Consider the following 18,192-nt stretch of genomic DNA (forward strand, 5'->3'; position numbering starts at 1 on the left):
CTGATTGCATAGGAACCTTGAGCAGTGCAGGGTTCTGTCTGTCCTTGAGTCCTCGTGAGTGCAGTAGGATTATCAACTGCTCCCAACACATCGTCTGCTTCCGGAGCTGCAGAAGGTGTTGCATTTTGGCCTTTGAGGATGGCCTTGCTTGTTTTGAATATGAATTGCTTGAAGTTGAATTCCTTGGCTGCTTAAAGAGGGGTTTGGATAGTTGGACTGTTCTCTGGAAAATGCATTAGATTTACGGTTTTGCAGATAAAGTTACTGACTTTGTTACGGATGTGTTTGTGAGAGTTTGAGTAGTGCTTGCTGCTGATTGAACAGGTTGCCCAGAGAGACTCTGGAGTGCTCAGCCACAGAGTTGCTCAAAGCCCAGCTGGAACGGGCCTGAGCTGCTCTCGGTGCCCCTGAGCAGGGAGGTTTGCTAGAGGATTTCCAGAGGACCCTGACAGCCTCAGCTGTTCTCCGATTCTCTTCAGCCCAGGCAGGTTCAGTGCAGGCAGCTCCTCCAACAAGATCTCCTTTCTTATCTAGATCTCCACGCTCAAACCTCCTAAACCACACCAAGGAATGAAATTCTACATTGTTGGCAGTTAGGTGAACTATTAAAAAAATCACCTCAGTCCTTTGCATCAGCGAGGGCTTCAGTGTGTCCTGGTCCCAGGAAGATCTCGAGGCTTAGGTCTCATGTTTTCATTCTTAATGTATCTGGACATTTTTATCTTCATTCTTCCCCTTTAAATTTTATAGCAGAATTAAGATGCATCACAGTAAGCAGTGTACATCCATAACGAAGGTACGAATTAATTTCTGTCCTGTAATGATCACTCAGTAGTAAAACTGACTGATGTATTTATGTTAGTAGTTGCAGGTCAAGTTTTAATGAGCAGTTGGAATCAGAGTTGGAGAATCATTTTGGTTGGAAAGACCTTTAAAATCATTAAGTCCAACCATCAACCTCACACTGCTAAGTCCACCACTAAACCAGAGGTGTGAATAGAGCAGTTCTGGGTTGAGGCATCCAGTTATGAATATGCTGTGGACACCAGAGTCACCAGATTACTTGAAGACAAGAACCATCTGCAGCCTTGCAAGAACTTTAACACTTGCTGTACAACTGCCTTCCCTCAATCATGTGTGTGTGCAGGCACATATGCACAATGCATGTGCTGTCCCACAGCCCTGCCTGTTTTTCTTCCCATCTTTGGTGTTAACTGCAGGTTTTTCCAGTGAGTCTCACTTACAAGGTGCTGAACTTAATGAGTTGTGATTATTCATACTGTGGTAAAGCTTAGGAACCTTTGTTTGGACTGAGTCTTGTTTTGTTTTGGAAACAAAACATGATGAAAGGGTAAGCTGCTTCCAGAGAGCTCAGTCTGTATAAATAACAGTTGTGCGGAGGTTGAATACTTAAACTGTCATTTTGATTACACTTCATCTCATTCCATCATATCCCTGTAAATCCAGGATTAAGTGTTTAGTATCTCTAATTTGTAATTATTAATTTCCTACAGATATCGCTTAGACCCTTTGTTCAATGTCCTGTTAATCCCTTGTAGCTCCTATGGTATTTGTGGCTCCTGTCAGGATCTGGTCTTAATGCCTCATCCCACTGGAGAACTGACTCCACCTGCCAGCTCTGAGACACAGTGCAGAGCGTTCTGCTTCCATCCAGCAGGAATGATGCTGCAGCATGGAGTTGGGTTTGGAGGAGAGAGAAAACATTTGGAGCAAGTTTTTTTCCCTGAGTGTAAGATTTGTTTACTTAGATGGAATAGCAGATTCTTAGATGTTGAGTTCGGCTGGAATGAAGGAGTTTAGTTCCTAAGGCTGGTGAAGGCTGGCCAGTGTCCCTAGAAGTCCTGTGCTTTCACTGCTTAACAGAGTTTTATGCTAGAAAGTTTCTTTCAAATCTCACAAGTATTCCCGGTTCAGCTGGTTTTGCTCCCAGACCTGTTCAGGGTGGGAGCCAGGTCCCACCGAGTTCAGCGGGCAAACCTCTTGGTACCAGAGTCCATTAGTGAAGGCCAAAGTGCCTGAAGAAGGATTGTTATTTCTTCGAATAAGGGGAGATGCAAGGAGACTCCGGAGTGTGTGACCCTGTCCCTGCCGGTACCACTCCGGCAGCTCCCAGGTATGTGTTGCTTCACTCCACTGAAATTGTTCAAATTTTAAACTTTGAAGCCAGTTTTTAATCTGAATGCGAGTTGTCTGTGTTGAGAATGTCATAGAAGAAAACATTTCATCCAGAGTAGCATTTATTCAAAGTTCTAGAAGAACGTGGTACCCAAACCCTTTATTTTGACTGCTGCCATTCTCTGATGCGTGGCTGTTTGATTTAATACCCGCTAATTCAGGCTTAAAGCTCATGGCGCTGAACACTCAACAAGACGTATTCTGTAGGCTGTTTCTTTCTGTATCAGGGTATAGGAGGAAAAGTGGCTTCTGAGGGAGACTGTGGATGTCACCAGTATCAGTGCAGCTGAACCTCTGCTCTTTGTATAGCTGTTCAAAAATAAAATAGTGCCGGGCTCGTGTGGGGAGACAACACAGGGTAATGTACAAATAATGGTACTGCTTAGTGGCGTGTGAGCTGTGGGATTGCTCCTACCTGTGATGCTGTTCATGGATGCTCTCAGATTGCATTGAAAAGAATTCAGCTAAAAGAGTTTCTAGACCTTCCATGACAGTGACAATAACTGATTTTCATTTAAAAGTGTCACTTCTGAGATGGTGTCCTCTCGTGTGTTAAAATAACCCCAGAGTCTATTAAATGAAGCAGTCTGCCTCATAGCAGTAAAGCACAAGATTTATATAAATGAGAAGGTTATAAATTAAAATAGATTACAGTTAAAAAATACTTAAGTCGTGTTGATTGTTAATGTCACACGACGTTGGAGGGTTGAGGTTCGCGTGGCTTAAAAGAACCATCCACAGGTAACGTCATCTGCAGGTGCGTAGGGGGGGTTGAAAAAACAATGTGAAAGAGAGTGTATGAAAAGAAATGCAGCAGAAGTGAGGGCCCGGCAGTCCCTGTGAGCCTGGGAACCAAATTACAGGATTTATGGGACTTCAAAAAATTTGTCTCTCAAAATCTTGAATCTCTGTGGGCTTTGATGTCATTTGCCCAGATCAGTCGGGATCGGGTGGCAGGAGCCCCGCTTTGCACATCGGGCAAGCGCTCTTGCATGTGCACTGTGTCCTGTGAGAGGTGTCCAGGCGAACTCCAGTCTAAACGTAGATCAAGCCTTCCTCAAAGGTCTGGTCCTGCACCGCGCTTACGGTCACTTCTGCAGACTACACTTTTGATGGTCGCTTTGCAACCAGGCGGTAACTTCTGTGGGAGATTTCTTTTCCATGTGAACTTTCAAAGTACAACTTCACTTTAGAACCGTGTTAGACCTGAATGAGAGGAATATTTCCTGCGGCTGTTTCTTTGGAATGACTTTTCAAGTCTCTTAAAGGTGTTTTTACCTTGGTCTTTGGGCTTTTTTTTTATAAAGCTAAAGGTATAAAATTTTTGTGAGTCTAAGCAGGAAGAGAAGAGAATCTGTGTGAAATCCATCTATCCGGAGGACAGAGGTACTTGCTGTTTTGTATTGTTTTGCCTGTAATATGCATTTAGATATGTTGTCTTCCCGAGTTCAGCCCCCAGCTGCTTTTTGCAAGGGTTTCCAGTCCCTGGTGTGCTGTTGATCTGGGCCTGTGGGCAGAGCCCGAGCCTTGAGAGTGAGCAGCTTCAGGGCCACACCAACTGCTGGAACCAACGGCATGTGATGCCGAGCTCAGTGATTGTCCGCTCCCCACACACGGGAGCAGGAGCCCAGGACTGGTGATCTGTTGAGATGAAAACTTCTCAGATATTAAGTTAAATAGACCCTACTGGATCATTACTCAAATGGAAAGAAGCTGCAGAGCTGAAGGTGGTCAGAACAAGTAAGCGTGTAGAGCATGCAAACCCAGGAATACTTTGATATAGAAGCCAAAATAGATAGATATGTCACACAATCATGAGTCCACAGGGATGAGTGCCTCTCAGTCACATTCTGACACTCGTAACTACTTTGTCAAGAGAGTAAGTAGGACAAGTTTTCCCAAGCTTGGATTTGCTTGGGTCTGCCCCGCAGTGGCAGCAGCAGTGAATGTGCAGCGGGAGCTCCTGAAACACGGAGCCGGACACCAGCAGGGCTGCAGCCTTGGCTGAGCCTGATCTGCTCTGGCTGGCTCCAGGCCCTGGAGGGAAGGAGGCTGTTCCACCAGGACTCCCCTGCGCTGGGTGCAGAAGGGTCTAGCACCTCATGGGTCCAAGGGGATGCGTTCTGAGCACCAGAGAGCCTGGGATGGGGGTGGTGACCGAGTGGTTCTCTCGTATGGTGCATCTCACACCCGTCAGGAGCTGCTTCCCTGCACATGTGTGCTGCTGCAGCTCCACTCCCCTTCTCTCCAACACACACCACCTCCAATCCTCCCTGCTGTGGAAAGGCAGCAGCAGCTCCTGGCTTTGTGCAGGGCGAGAACGAGTCAGTGGGGAAGTGTTTGGCAGCTCATGCAGCGTTCACTGCCCAGACATCCATTCCCTGTTTTCTCCAGGTCAGCAGAGAATCAGGAACTGCCACCGCCATGCTCTTGGCAGAGAGCAGCACGTGTACCGCTTTTAAGTGGTTTGCATGTCCCCAGTGGTACACCACAGTTTGGGAACCCCTGGTATAGTATCATTATATTTCTACAATCACCTGACCTCACAGTTTTAGAAAGTACATAAAAGCAAGGGAGAAAATTGAGACTTTTACCTTAACTTTCACATTTCCTGACCTTTGAGTGCTTAGCTGTGCAACCTTGATATTGCATTGAAATAGTCTGAAGCTTTGAATTTTTAGGATGGAGACCAGAATTAAAGTAAAGGGGAATTAGAGATGTGGTTTATAGGCGAAAAGAAAATGATACAAAGCAAGACATAAAAAGGAGAGGGTTTTTTGCTTTATGTTATGTATGAATACTGCTGGAGTGCTGTGCAGGGGGAAGAGCTCAGTTAGAGTGGGAAGAAGAATGTATAAATCCAGTTCAGTAGTATCAGAGGTTTCCTCCTATAAAGTTGGTGTAAAAATTATTAAGAAAACAGTAAATGAATACTGACACTGTGTTCTTAAATATGGTTTGCTATTTTGATGTTTGAAAGCTGCTACAGTGTGAATATCTGCATAACCAGTATTACACAATAAAACCCCAAGATGTAACTTCTGCAGCCAGAAACGTGGGGCATCACAGCTTCCGAGAGCTGGCGGAGGACGTGCCACCATTTCCTTAGTTGCCTGGAGCTGGGAGTGTGCATCGCTGGGGTGTGTTTAGTCGCCTGCTGGTGCTGGGAGTGTTTGCCCGCTCCTGCTGCCCTACAGTGGACGAGGGAGTGGGATTCCTTCTGTTCCACTAAAAATGAAATGTATGCACACAATCCCTACTCCTAAAAAACAAACACACTCCCCTTCCTTCCCTGAGTTCCCAACATGCTACTTCAGAGGCAAGAAAAGCAGGATATGGGATGCAAACTCCTTTAGTGGAGATGCCCGAGGGTGGCTTGCCAAGCTGGGGCCTCTAGGGGGGTGTTGCCTGTTCCCTGCACCCGAGCAGTTCTGCCCCAATGCCATGAGCACTCCTAGCAGCCCTGCTGAGTTTGAGATCAATCCAAGTCCCCAGTGAAGGTGATCACGGAATCTTGCCTTGCTAAGGATAGTTCCCTATTGGAATACTTAACTGTTTTTTCCCTGGCAGCTCTCAATTTGATTGTCAGTGTGAATGGGGAAACGTTTCTTTCTGACGGTTTTGATGTCCTTGTAGAATATATTCATTCTCAGTTGCTTCCCATTCAAGTTAACTTGCTGAATTGAATTGAACTTTTACATGCAATGTTGTGCTTTTTATTTGCTAGGTTCTCTCCTATGGGTGTAGATCACATGAGTGGGCTTTCTGGTGTAAATGTTCCAGGAAACGCATCTTCTGGCTGGTGTATCTTCATCTACAACCTTGGTCAAGATGCTGATGAGGGAATCCTATGGCAGATGTTTGGCCCCTTTGGTGCGGTTACCAATGTGAAAGTTATTCGAGATTTCAACACCAACAAGTGCAAAGGGTTTGGTTTTGTGACCATGACAAACTATGAAGAAGCTGCAATGGCCATAGCGAGTCTTAACGGCTACCGCCTGGGGGACAAAATCTTACAGGTTTCCTTCAAAACCAACAAGTCTCACAAATAACTTGCTCGTGCTTTTTGTATGGAATAGATAATGGAGTGACAGAAGTTGAAACATTTTTGTTAGTGTAAAACTCATTTTGCGCCAATTTTCACAAGTGTTTGTCTTTAGTCTAAATGAGAAGTGGAAAAGGTTTTATATTCTGGGATGCAACTGACATGTTCAAATGTTTGAAATCCCACAATGTTAGACCAATTTTAAGTTCCTTTAAGTTATTTCATTGAAACCATATTAAAAATCCCCTGAAATCTCAAGCAGATTGAATTAACCAGACCCTCTGGATGGTGGTAAAATTGAAGCATGCTTTCACTTATGAGACTCGCATTTGTTCCATTGAATGTTGTCTGCAAAAACTGGAATTTGCTGAAAAATATCAGGCTGAGTTAATGAATTTTCTTGGGTTTTTTTTGTTGTTGTTTTTCCTCCCCTAACCTTCTCTACCCCAGCCTTGGTAGTATGGAAGAAAAATTGAGAAATACTAATGTTTTAGTTGCCAGTGAATTGTTTGCTCAGTTAATACTCACTATTACATTTATAGTTGAGGATGAGGCTTTCTAAAGGCAAGGTCTTGTAAGTAGTAGCATGCCGGCATAACTTTTAACACCATTGAGGAGGTAAGTTAAGCTGCACGCCAAGCTGTCAAATTGGGAGGTTTTAGAACATTACTTTTAAAGCCCACTTTTGAATAGGAACGGACCAAAGAGTTTCAAAGAAACTCCAGGAAGATTTCAGTGTCAAAATGAAACTCCAAAAAGAGAGCGTGAATACGTGTCACTACTTTCTCAAAACGAATCTCTTCTGTCCAAATATTTAATGCATGGTGCACTACTTACTGGTACATTATAACACGGCAAGATACTTACTCATTGTCAAAGATACTTCTAGTTTGGATTCCTCTGGTAGCTCTGTTTTGTAAAGACAAACCAGTTATAAACATTTGAGCATTGTATTTCTCGCATCCCTTCTAATGAGTGCTAGATTTTTCTATTTTAATAGGATTTTGTTTTGACATCTAGCTTTACTTATGGAACACTCAGCAGAAAAGTACTTACTCCTTGCAAGTTAGATATTAACAGAAACCCCCTTTGATTTGTAGATTTAAAGATGAATCCCCCAAGTTTTCTGCAGACTGCCTTGAAACTTTGAGTTGTTCTGTTTCTGTTAATTTTCTTTTGCTTTTTTGTGTTTTTTGTTTGTTTTTACTTTTGCATTTAAGAACATTAAATTTGATTTTGTTTTGCTCAAATTTTGTTTTGTTTTTTATTTTCTGTTATTTTTTTGCTAATTATTTGCACACAGTGTCCAGCTTTCGGAGTGTTGCTTTTAGAACTGCAGTTCCTCTTTAGGCGCTCTCAGTCGCTCCTTTGACAGATGAGTCCAAGAATAAGGGTTGAACCAAGAGCACTACAGTAAATCTGTCACAGAGAAGCTGTTGCACAGCGGTTGTAGCCCTGCAGGTGTTCCTTGGTAGGAAACCCAACAAGGATTTCTCCGCCAGGTGAAGGCAACATGTGGATACTGTGCACAACCAGAGACTGACGCAGACAGCGCCCAGGTCCAGTGTTTGTGTTCAGTTGCCTCGAGGCAGAGCAAGGGTGGAAGAGGGCAGAGTGGCAGTTTTGTTGTCTCCTTTTCATAGGTGAAACTCTCAGTCCCAAAGTTTCTTTTCCAACAGCAGAGGTTGTTCCATGCTGCCTGCTTGTCTTGCTCTTGCCTTGTGTTTGCAGTAGTTTCTCCTTGTCCTGCAATGAGGTCTGTGGCCTTGCACAGCCTGGAGGTGTCTGCATCGGTGTCCCTGCGGCTGCGGCACGGCAGTACTGCCTGCTCGTCTCCATCCATCACCTTCAGCCCTGCCTGGGAAATGCCATCGCGGGTGTTCCTGGAGCTGCTTATGGCATACAAAAAGCTGTGTAGCTAAGCCTTGGCACAGCGAGCAGCCTCCCAGTGTTCTTCAGCTCGTGTGCCATGAATGGCAGTGAGATTTTTGCTATGAAGACACACAGCCTTGCCTTTCCCGCCTGTCCTCTTCATTCTGGCGTCTTGTGAGAAGCACAGTGGTCTATAAAACAGTGGCTGTGACAAAGCAACCAACCAACTCCCACCCCACAAAGTGTGTGTTCCCACTGTCTGTTCCAGAGTCTATTCCAGGTTTCTCCATCGTTTTCTCATCATTTATCACCTCAATTAGTACTTCTTTTCTGTGCAGAAGGAGAGGTTCAGAAGCATTCAGGGGATTTCTCGCAAATTAAACCTGTAGAGAAGTCCTTTCACTGTGTCCCGTCACCTCATAACCTCGCGCTGTCCTGCTGCACAGGAGTGGGTCTGCAGTTATTTCCAGTTTCCCATTATTCTCTCTTACCTTATTTCATACAAGATTAATTTTCGCGCTGAATGGGGGTTGCTATTTTATCACAGCACTTAGGTAGAGTTCAGACTTGTGACAAATGACACCCTATAGATATAACTTTGCATCCATAGTCATTCCGAGTGTGCTGGCCCTGGCAGCCAGCTCAGCAGCACACTGGGGGAGTTCTCCAGCTGCCAGTCCTAAAACTCTTCCTGGAGGCTCTTTGGCATCATTGTCATCTGACTGCTTCCCTATTTTTTCACTCTTATTCTTTGCTAAATAAAAAGGCAATGCAGGATATTGTTTCTCTTTTAGGTAACATCTGATCCAGGCTTCCTTTGATAGTTGCTCTGAAAACAGTTGCTGAGCAATTTCTGTGCCCAAGGCACTGCTGCTTGAGTTGGGCAAAGTCCTGCTCAGGTACTGAGAGCTGCCACCAGAACTGCGTGGTCTGCACCATTCTAACATTTGATAAGTGCATGGCATAATGAGCTTATGTCAAGAAGAGGTGGTGAAGATACTCTTTATGCTTTTGGTCCTAAACAACAGCCCGTGCATCCAGCTAGTAAAGTCCAAAGGGAAACTTCTGGAAGTGGAAACTAAATTCTGACAAGAAGTAATCCACCAACAGCTTTTCTACCCAAAAGGAATCAGCAGTTGCTTTCCACCCCGTGTCATCCTGCATTCCCTCCTTTGGAGCTCTCCCTTGGGTGTTCCTGTTTCAGGAGGGGTTTGGGTTTTCAATCCTCCGGGAGTTTAGAACAACTGTGGATGTGTTCTGCTTTTTCATCCTTTAATTAGAGAAAAGAGAGATGTTTCTGTCAGATGATGCTCTCTCTGCCTCTATGCTAATGGGATCTTTGTAAACCAAAGGCTGTCCTCAAACCAGAGGTGTCTCCTGTCTCTGCTGAGACTCAGCAAGCTAAGTGGGGTAAGACTTGAAAGTCTTGGTTATTGGATTAGAATGGGATCATGATCAGATTTTCAAGACCTGGATTTCATGATCCACACTGGAGATGTGCCGTAGGGAGAAGCTGTGATGGGAATGCTTTGGGATGCAGAGCACCTGCAGGGAACTGCTTCTGCAGCATTGGGTACAATTCCTGATGAAAACACAGTTATGGCCGTGCTGCTATCGCAGGGTCTCGTGAGTGGAGGTCAAAGAGTATTATCATGTCTTGGGATGTGGATATTTGTGTCAGCACTTCTGAAGGGTTAGCCTGGCTTTCGGGAACCTGCAATTTGGATGACACCTTTGCCTTTTTACTTCTTTCATCAGACAGACAAAGATGGGGACAAAATGAGAAGTTTATCTGCCTGTGTTTAAAAACAAAAGGGGAGAGAAGGCTTTTTCATCCATCTCCTTATGGTCAGGGTAGCTCACCTCAGAGCTGAAGTTTTTCTGATGGGGAACACCAACGGCGAGGCCAGTGATGCTGCTGTCAGGCTTCTGGGCTCACTTTTCAAATGGGCCTGTTTGCTGTGCATCCACAACTCATTCATTTTCACAAAGACAGAGCTTGTCTGCAAGCTTAGCAGTCCAGCAGCAACTGGCCTTTGCTTCCATAGCTTTTTCCGGCGCTGAGTCACTCTGGATTTGCACTTCTGGCCAGGAGCCATCTTGTTGGGAAGCAGCCTGCAAACCAGGCCCCCTTGAGCCTGGCCTCTGTGGCAATTTGCTTTGTCACTTTTAGCTTTAGGCTCACTTTGGTTTAGCTTGATATTCCTTTCAAAAGGGAAGCTCTGCTGCCCTTACTTGGTACCTCTCCTTTCCCCGCTCTCTTCATGCACTCGTATCTGGCGCTGCAGAAGGACTCTCAGCAGGACAAGGCACGGCTTTGAAACACTGCTGTGGGGCTGCTTCCAAAACTACGTGAGCAGTCGTCTTTCTTTGCAAGACTGGAGTTTCACTCTAAAAATGAGACAAAGCCTAGTTAAGAGCAAAACTGTCCTGGTTGTGGTTGAGTCACCTCTCAACTTTCCTGAAGATGTTCTGGGCTTGATTTGTGTTGTACAGAATTAAATAAATAAATAAGGTTTTCTTAGGACGTAAAAAAAAAAAAAAGAAGAGTTTTGTCAGAATTGAAATTCTTTGAAGGCTTTATCCACACTTGGTCTTTCCAGTCTGTTGATTTATTAACGAGCTTTTACTCCTGCTCAGTAACTATATTTGCTTCCCAGATTTCCACTATGAATGGAATTCACCCCTGTGTGGAAAGCTAGCCACAAGCCTGAGCACATTTTAAACCTCATGTTAACCATGTGCAGGTAGGGAAATTGCACAGGAAATACCAAAAGGAACCTCTTCTCTTGCTGTGTGCTTTGTGCAAACTGGCAGAGGCAAGCGCAGCTCCTGCAGAGGAGCTCGTAGTATCAGAAAGGCTGTAAAATGAGCGGAATCAGAGTAGCTTAGCATGTTTAGTTCTCTTGTGATCCCGATTTAGACAGTGTCTGCATACTAAAGGGTTGAATTCAGTTTGTTCTTCAAGCTACGTCCCCTTAAAGTTTGGTCTCCTTGGACTGGTGTGCTCCTCTCTTCCATGGCGAAGGAGGGGAGCTGCACCAGTGCAGTTAATGTTGACTTCTGTGCTGAGCATGTGCCGATCCCTTCGCTTCTGCGCTAGATCTGGGACTGAGAAGGGCTTGAGGATCCATCTGTTAGGGTAGAGAAGTCAGGAAGCACCACTGTACAGAACAGCGTCCCATAGCAGTGTGTTCCCACAGCTTCTTCTTTCCTTTTGCTTGGTTATGGGTTTTCAGTCCATCTGTTTCATGGTAACATGAAAACCTCTGGGAATGCAGAGACACGCAAGTCACTGAAGCAGGAGGAGGCTCACTGTGATTAGGTGTGGTTGCTCTGTTTGATCGGACAACCAAAGGGTGTCCGCATGGAGAGGTTTGTAGGGGCATCGACTGTTGTGGTGATGGTATTTATACAAAGCAATTAAAAATCTTACAAAAAAAAAAAAGGATATAGCTATGTTTATAGAATGTTCAGCAGTGAAACCAAACTGATGAAATGACTGTAAGGATGCTCCGTTATCCAGAATGTTCAGGTTGGGATGTGGGCACTCCTTAATGTCCTCGAGCATTGATTATAATATAATTTTATATTGCTTTAATGTTCTGGGTGAGGTCAATAAAGTAGAGATTCTTCAAATATTTCAGGTGAGGTTTTTTCAGTGTATTACAAACTGCAATAGTGGAAGATTTGTAGTTACACGTATGCTTTTTAAAACTTGGAGGGTGTCCCAATGCTTTTCTAACAAATTAAACAGCTCTTATAGTAAAATAAACTGTTTATTGACATTAGGTCCTTTGACCTGTGAAACGTTAGGGTTTGCAGAAGGTTTTTAACCATTGGCTTTTTGTGAACTGACGGTGATCCCATGGTTCAATCCCAAATCAAACATGGAGTGATCTGTCCCAATGCTTCTGGCACAAGGTTCCCTTCTTTCTGACTCGCACAAGGAGGAAATGTTCCCTATGTAACCCCATCAGCAAAGCATCTTATTGTAACATGTCTGTTTTTAGGCTCCTAAGAATAGCTTTAGAAGGAAGGGACCAAATCCACATTGAGTGCAAGAGAACTTGATTCCCATTGAGCTCCCTTAGAGGAGCCGCACTTGGTTTTCTCAGGAGCTGAATTTCCCACCCCCCGGGCACTTTAATCTCTGGAGTTGAAGCAGTCTGTGCCCTTGGCCAGTTCCTCTGGGGTCGCTGCACCCTTCTCGCTGTCAGGCCTTGGCACAATAGAGCTGGTGAATACAGAGATCAAAAAGCTAGTGTTTATTTTCTATATTTATTGAATTTATGGGTTTCTACTTCTTAATGTAAAAAGTGCAGGGTTCATAAAAAGAGTCGCAGCGGCCTCCCCCGTGCTGGTCCTTGTGGACGGGCGCCTGCGTGACAGGCTGCTTCTCACGACAAAGGCGGGACTGAAAATTGCAGCTCCTTTCTTGAGGTCAGTGGGGTACAGCGTTGCTTTGGGGTTGCTTTTTGTAGTAGTTTCATGTAGGAAAACTAAACCCAACTTGAAGCGTTGCTTTCTCCTCCTGCATGATTTCAAAACTGATCAAAGCTTTTCTGCTCTCAAAGCACATCCCCAGCGAGAGCTTCAACTTCAGATCCCAGATGGGTTCTCCTCAGACTCAGCTGTTGTAGCTCCCATGGGGTAAAACAGGGACAGGGCTTGAACTGGAAATGTTTTCCTGTTGAGTGGAATTTTCACCACTTGTGTTCTTTGTGGTGGTGATGGTAGAACCGAGCCCTCCGACGTGTGCCGCTGTGCGCACCAAGTAGAGCCTTTATTCCTGGACCTTTGTTCCTTGGGTTTACACATTTTTGAGCACCATTTCAGTGGTTTCAGCTGAACTTTTTCACTTGGTCATTGAGAAGAACATGACTTGAGACATTGGAATCTTAAGTTGGAGTAAACCTTTATTTGAGCACTAATTTTGAATAACGCTGTACTTCTGTTCCTTCTTGATTTCATTTCCCTTAACTTGTGTAATCTTTTGTTTATAATTAATCTGTTTGTGGGACAGAAGGTTTTATCAACTGTTTCCCATACTGTACAGTATATGGTTAAACATTTTGTATATTTGGTGTGTTTTTAAGTTATTGATTTGTTTTATATCAAATAATTTATTTTTCAGGTACCATTTTCATTTAAACTTTGTTTTTACATGGGTTTATTTTAAATAAAGTATGACACTGCTTTCCAAATGTCTAAAATGAAGTTGAATCCCATTGTGTTATTTTGAGACTACTTCTGTAAATTGACTTATTTTAGAAATAACGGCAAAATTGTACCAGGTTTGCCCTTGGGTTGGCTTCGCTTGGAGTGCTTGGAAATTTTCTGCAATGATTTTTGAGCAATTTGAAAAATGGGAATTTTCATATTGAAACAGTTGCAAGATTTGTTGACTGAAGCAGCAGCTTTGTAGAATCCTGTGGATGGAATGATCAGCATTGTTTTCTATGTGGTATTTTCAAAATTAAATGAAACAATGCCGCTGATGTTAATACTTAAATGCAATTAATTATTTGTCAATAGAGCAAAGGAGTTCTGTACTTTGCCACATGTTCATTGCTGGTTTTGTTGAGTGCTTGTTTGGAATGCACTTATGATGTTTTTAAGTGATCCATGCTGAAAGCCGATGTATTTCAATATAGAATCAGGCTTTTACTTGTTCATATTTTGTCTTTTTTTCCCACAGGAATTGGATGATTATTGTGCAATTTGGAATTTGACTTTATTTTCAGAAGAATCTGAACTGTTTTCATGCACAGCTGGCCGAGCCTGCTCCACTGGAGATTTTGTAACCTGTAACCCTAATAGAAAGATGGAATTAAAAGGAGGCACATGATTTCCTTCTTATTTTTCAGGAAAAAAAGTTGTTCTCTCCAACTTATGGTGTTCAGCCTGATTAAACCAAACCCAAAGCCCAGTTGCACTGTTCCTCGGTATTTTGGCACTGTTGAAGAGATCTCTTGAGAACAAGGAACCTGTCAGCCGTCAGGTCAGGACGGGCTCTCTGGCTCCTCTGGTCTGGAGGTGGCTTGGAGGCCAGGCAGGTGCCCGGTGTGATGGCCGCAGGGAGGTTGTGTGGGTGACCTGAGGGAGTGCTCGGGAAGCCCGGTCCTGTCAGTGGGAGGTAACCCACATGGGCTCTAGGCAGACCATGTGTTTCACCTGTTTACACCAACGGATTTTTAAAGTTTGATGAACTGAAGTCACCTCCTGCTGAGTTTCAAGAGGTCCTTGCTGTGTTCCTTGGTCGCAGGTGTTGTCCATCTCTCTCAGAGCCAGGCTAATCACCATTCATTTGGGACCCAGGCTCTGATTTTCCTCTTATCTTAATGTCTTACCTGTGAAAAGGGATGTAAAATAAGAAAAAAAATAGTGTTTTGTGTATTCCGACATGGAACAGAGAGTGATGCTGCATTGGTTCAGGCAGCTCTGTGCGGTGCAAAACTCGATTTCAGTTGGTTTTCCTTGCTGTGGGAATTGCTCAGTCCAGCGCTGTTTGCCAAGTTGGAATTAATCTTTGTACTAAATTGGTGAAGAACAGAAATGAGCATTTTCTGTTACTGCTGTATAACAACAGGTTGTTGAATGCATTGTAACTGGGAAGGCTCACCGGTGTGGAATTTCAGACCTTTCCTGGTTTTTCCTTTGGATGGAGTTGGGGCAGCTTCTGCCTTCTGCCTCCCACCCAATGTCAGTCCCATGGCATTTACTTCGCACACGTTAATTCTCACCACCATTGTATTTTCCAGGGTATTCTTCTATGAAAAATGAAATGGAAAACATGTGTTAACCCCAGAAAGCTTAACCCCAGCACACAATCTTGTGCAGGACAGGTCCCGCGTGGAAATGGCTCTTTGTCCAAAAGCAACCCAAAAAATCAAGTGTAGGTCCATTGACTCCCAGGTGGAGTTTCTGGTGCTGCAGAATTGTCCACAGACTCCCTGGCTTTAGGCTCTTCGCCCCCTTGCTCTACTGGGGGCACTGTTGGGGTGTCCATCTGGTAAACATCACCTTCGTTCCAGAATAGAAGGGGGGAGAAAGGAGTGGGGTCGGCGGAATGTGTTCGCCTGCTCTGATTCTCATTGGTACTTCAGAAGACAAAGTGGAAGAAACATCCTCCTCTCTGTGTGTTTTCCTCTGTATCTCTTATCTTTATGAAAAAAAGAAACATGGAAAAATATTGGGATAAGGAATGTCCTCTGGGTCACGTTAGTGGTGTATTTAGCCCAGGATGTTGTCTCCGGCAGTGGCAGGAGAGAAGCTATTTACAGAAAGCGCACAGACCCAGGCCAGCATCCCTTCTCCGTTCCCCTCATGCTTCCCCATCCCGCAGAGCAGCGGGATATCAGAGCGGCCCTGCTTATTCCCGTATCATCCCCTTTCCTTTGGCTTCTTGGTTGATCAAAGATTTTTTTTCCTCCTTAAACTGTCTTCTGCTTTCATTGCTTGTTGGCGGCAGGAGACTGAAAGGAAAGACGGAACATTTGGATTAACATTTTGGTGTGTGTGTTGCCTGTGCAGGGAGGCGTTGTGCAGAAGCAGTGAATTTAGCTAAAGGGGAATCTGACTCTGGTTTGTCAGAACACAACTTCTATAACATCTCATTGACAATTTTTTTTTCTTTGTAACAAAACTAAGCAAAATTTGTCACAGTTAAGCTACAGATGTTCTTTCTTTGAGTTGTAAGTAAGGTACCTAATGCTTTAACTGTTGACCTTTTTGCAGCAGGTTGCCTTTTCCCTGCAGACCTGGAGCTGGAGCGCCTGTTAAAGAGCATGTTCTCAACTTAAACTGGAGCTTACAAGGAAACTTCCCTGAGTTTAATAAAAATGAGTTTGGGGCTCCCTGTATTCTCTCAGGGGGTGTCAGCAGACCCCCTAAACTTGCTTTAACTGAAATTCTGTTTGAATGTGTTGGAACAGATTTACCACAGGTCCAGCCTATGCATGCCGTAAAGAAAGGAGAGCAGAGCTGAAGTGGTTTGGCTTAGGAGCAGTGTCAGTCAGTGTAAATGGTGCTGAGCTGCTTCCTTCAGTAGGCTCCTGCTCAGGTACCACGGAAGGAGCAGGCACTTGCACTTTCAGGAGGTCAAGGCTGTGCTGCAGCCTGCGAGCGGCTGTGGTAAGTGAACTCATGTGCTTCTGTACAGTTGTGACACAAATGGGGTTGGTCTCCGTCAAACCACACTTGCAAAATTTGGGAGGAAACACTTTTGTGACCATTCATCCCATATCACCTTTCTGTCCCGGGACTGTTCCTTTTAGTTGCCTCTCTCTAGAGGCACAGTTCACATCTACGCTTCACTCTGCATGCACACACCTCATACCTCTGTGTGTGCTGAAACGTGCATAGGCTGTATTTACGGATGGTTTGTTCAGAATATGTGCATAACAGATAGAGACACCAGCGCTGGGCGACTGCTCTCCATGCACATCTGTGCTATTCCACTTGCCTATGCAGTGTACAGCAATTCATACGAAGTTGTACACCCTTAGAAACCCAAGTTGAAGTAAAACTTTATAAGATATTGTTAATAATGGTGGGGGGATGTGGTGGGCAAGCTATGGCAGTTTAGGAAATTAATCTCCAGCTGGGTAAAAATTTAACATCAATTTTTTCTACAGTTTCTCCTGTAATAACTCACAGCCACATCTATTTATTGTGTCTTAGCTTTTCTCAAAAGTGGCCCTGTAACGCACAACTTTTCTTTTTTCTTTTATTTTTTTTTTTAACGCTTTTCAGGGAGTGCCAACCATTCCTTTCTCCCTGTGAGACAAAGCGCTGTCACTTCTTTGGGAGTCAGTGCCTTCAGAAATGATTTACATTTTATTTTAAGCCACTTTTCTTATGTTTTTGTCCTCTTTCTGTTTTTACCACGGACCTTGATGTTTTAATCCTTTCTTCCTGCAGGGATGGAGGAAGGAAGACAGGTCAGCTTCGAGGAAGACTGATTCTAGTGAGATGGCCATGACTGCCAACGTCTGCCAATGTGCACAGCCAGGCCTTGCTCTCCTACCCCTGTCACTGGATTCCGGGATAGACACCCCGGTTGCTTGTGCTTGCTTAGATAAAACATTCTGAAGCCTTGTCCGAGTGTCTTAAGTGCTTCTTTTCTGAACAAGGCAAAGTTACAGTTTGAAGTATGACATATTATGATGTCTTTGCCGTGTTCAGTTGTTCTGGCTTACATGGACCTGTTCCAGTTGTTTCATTCCTGAGCAGCAGTGTTTCCAGGGCTGTGATTGCTCTTGGGCAGCATTCTGACTCTGCTCATTTGCATCTCAGGTTACTTAAACCACAGTAATCCTCAGAGGCAGGTGAGACTTTGTGCTTTCCTCCCAGCCTCAGCGTTCAGATGGGCAATCCTGAGCCTCGCATGTGTTGGGCTGCCATTGGTCTTGAGGAAGGAATGTTTGCCCTTAGTTTGGCCTCTCCAAGTTCTTATCACACCTACTGACCTTACAGAAGAGCAGCTCTAATGTCCCCTGTGTAGGATCTGAGTTCCCGGATCCTTTCTTGGTGTACACCCTGGGAATCATGCCAGCTGGTCACCTCTAGAGAAGAACTAAAAAGGAAAAGGATGGGCTTTTTGTTCAATTGGTGAGTTAAGGCAGCCTGACCTAATTTGTGTAGTGCTCCTTCTGCAAAGGGTGACTCCTTGGCAGTCTCATAGCTGCTGAGTGCTGAACAGAGCGAAAGGAAGGTTTCTGTGTAGGGGCGTTAGCGGCGGTGCTCCAGGTCGGTGTGGGGTAGGAGAGCTGAGCCATTTCACCCCTGTGCATAATCTCCTAAGCAAACTTCTTGTACAAACCAAAGGAGGAAAAGAGGTGGGATGTGATGTCCTCATAGGAACAAGGGTGGGTTTTGTTCTTGGGAACGTTTTAGTCTTTTGCAGTATGCGTCCAAGCGTGGGATCCTCTCGCCCGCCTACCAGTGCGGCTGCTGCTGAAGCTGTGCTCTCAGACAGGGCCTCTCCATCTCCTGCTCCTCATTGGAGCTGGCAGGATGAGGAATTCCTTACAGTGGCTGCACTTGCACACTGTCAGCTCTTATCTGTGTGAAAG

The 18,192-nt window shown here is 44.6% G+C and overlaps 1 protein-coding gene across 1 annotated transcript in view; it reads left to right on the forward strand.

The window, feature by feature from the left end:
- Positions 1–9,630, forward strand: part of ELAVL1 (ELAV like RNA binding protein 1) — a 45,792-nt gene extending 36,162 nt beyond the window's left edge. The window contains exon 6 of the mRNA XM_054050187.1: positions 5,924–9,630. Within this exon, the coding sequence (XP_053906162.1) occupies positions 5,924–6,248 (325 nt within the window). The 3' untranslated portion in view covers positions 6,249–9,630. The remainder of the gene's footprint in view (positions 1–5,923) is intronic.
- The last annotated feature ends 8,562 nt before the right edge of the window (positions 9,631–18,192 follow it).

The sequence above is a fragment of the Cuculus canorus genome, chromosome 27, assembly GCF_017976375.1.
Source record: "Cuculus canorus isolate bCucCan1 chromosome 27, bCucCan1.pri, whole genome shotgun sequence".
NCBI classification, from domain to species: domain Eukaryota; kingdom Metazoa; phylum Chordata; class Aves; order Cuculiformes; family Cuculidae; genus Cuculus; species Cuculus canorus.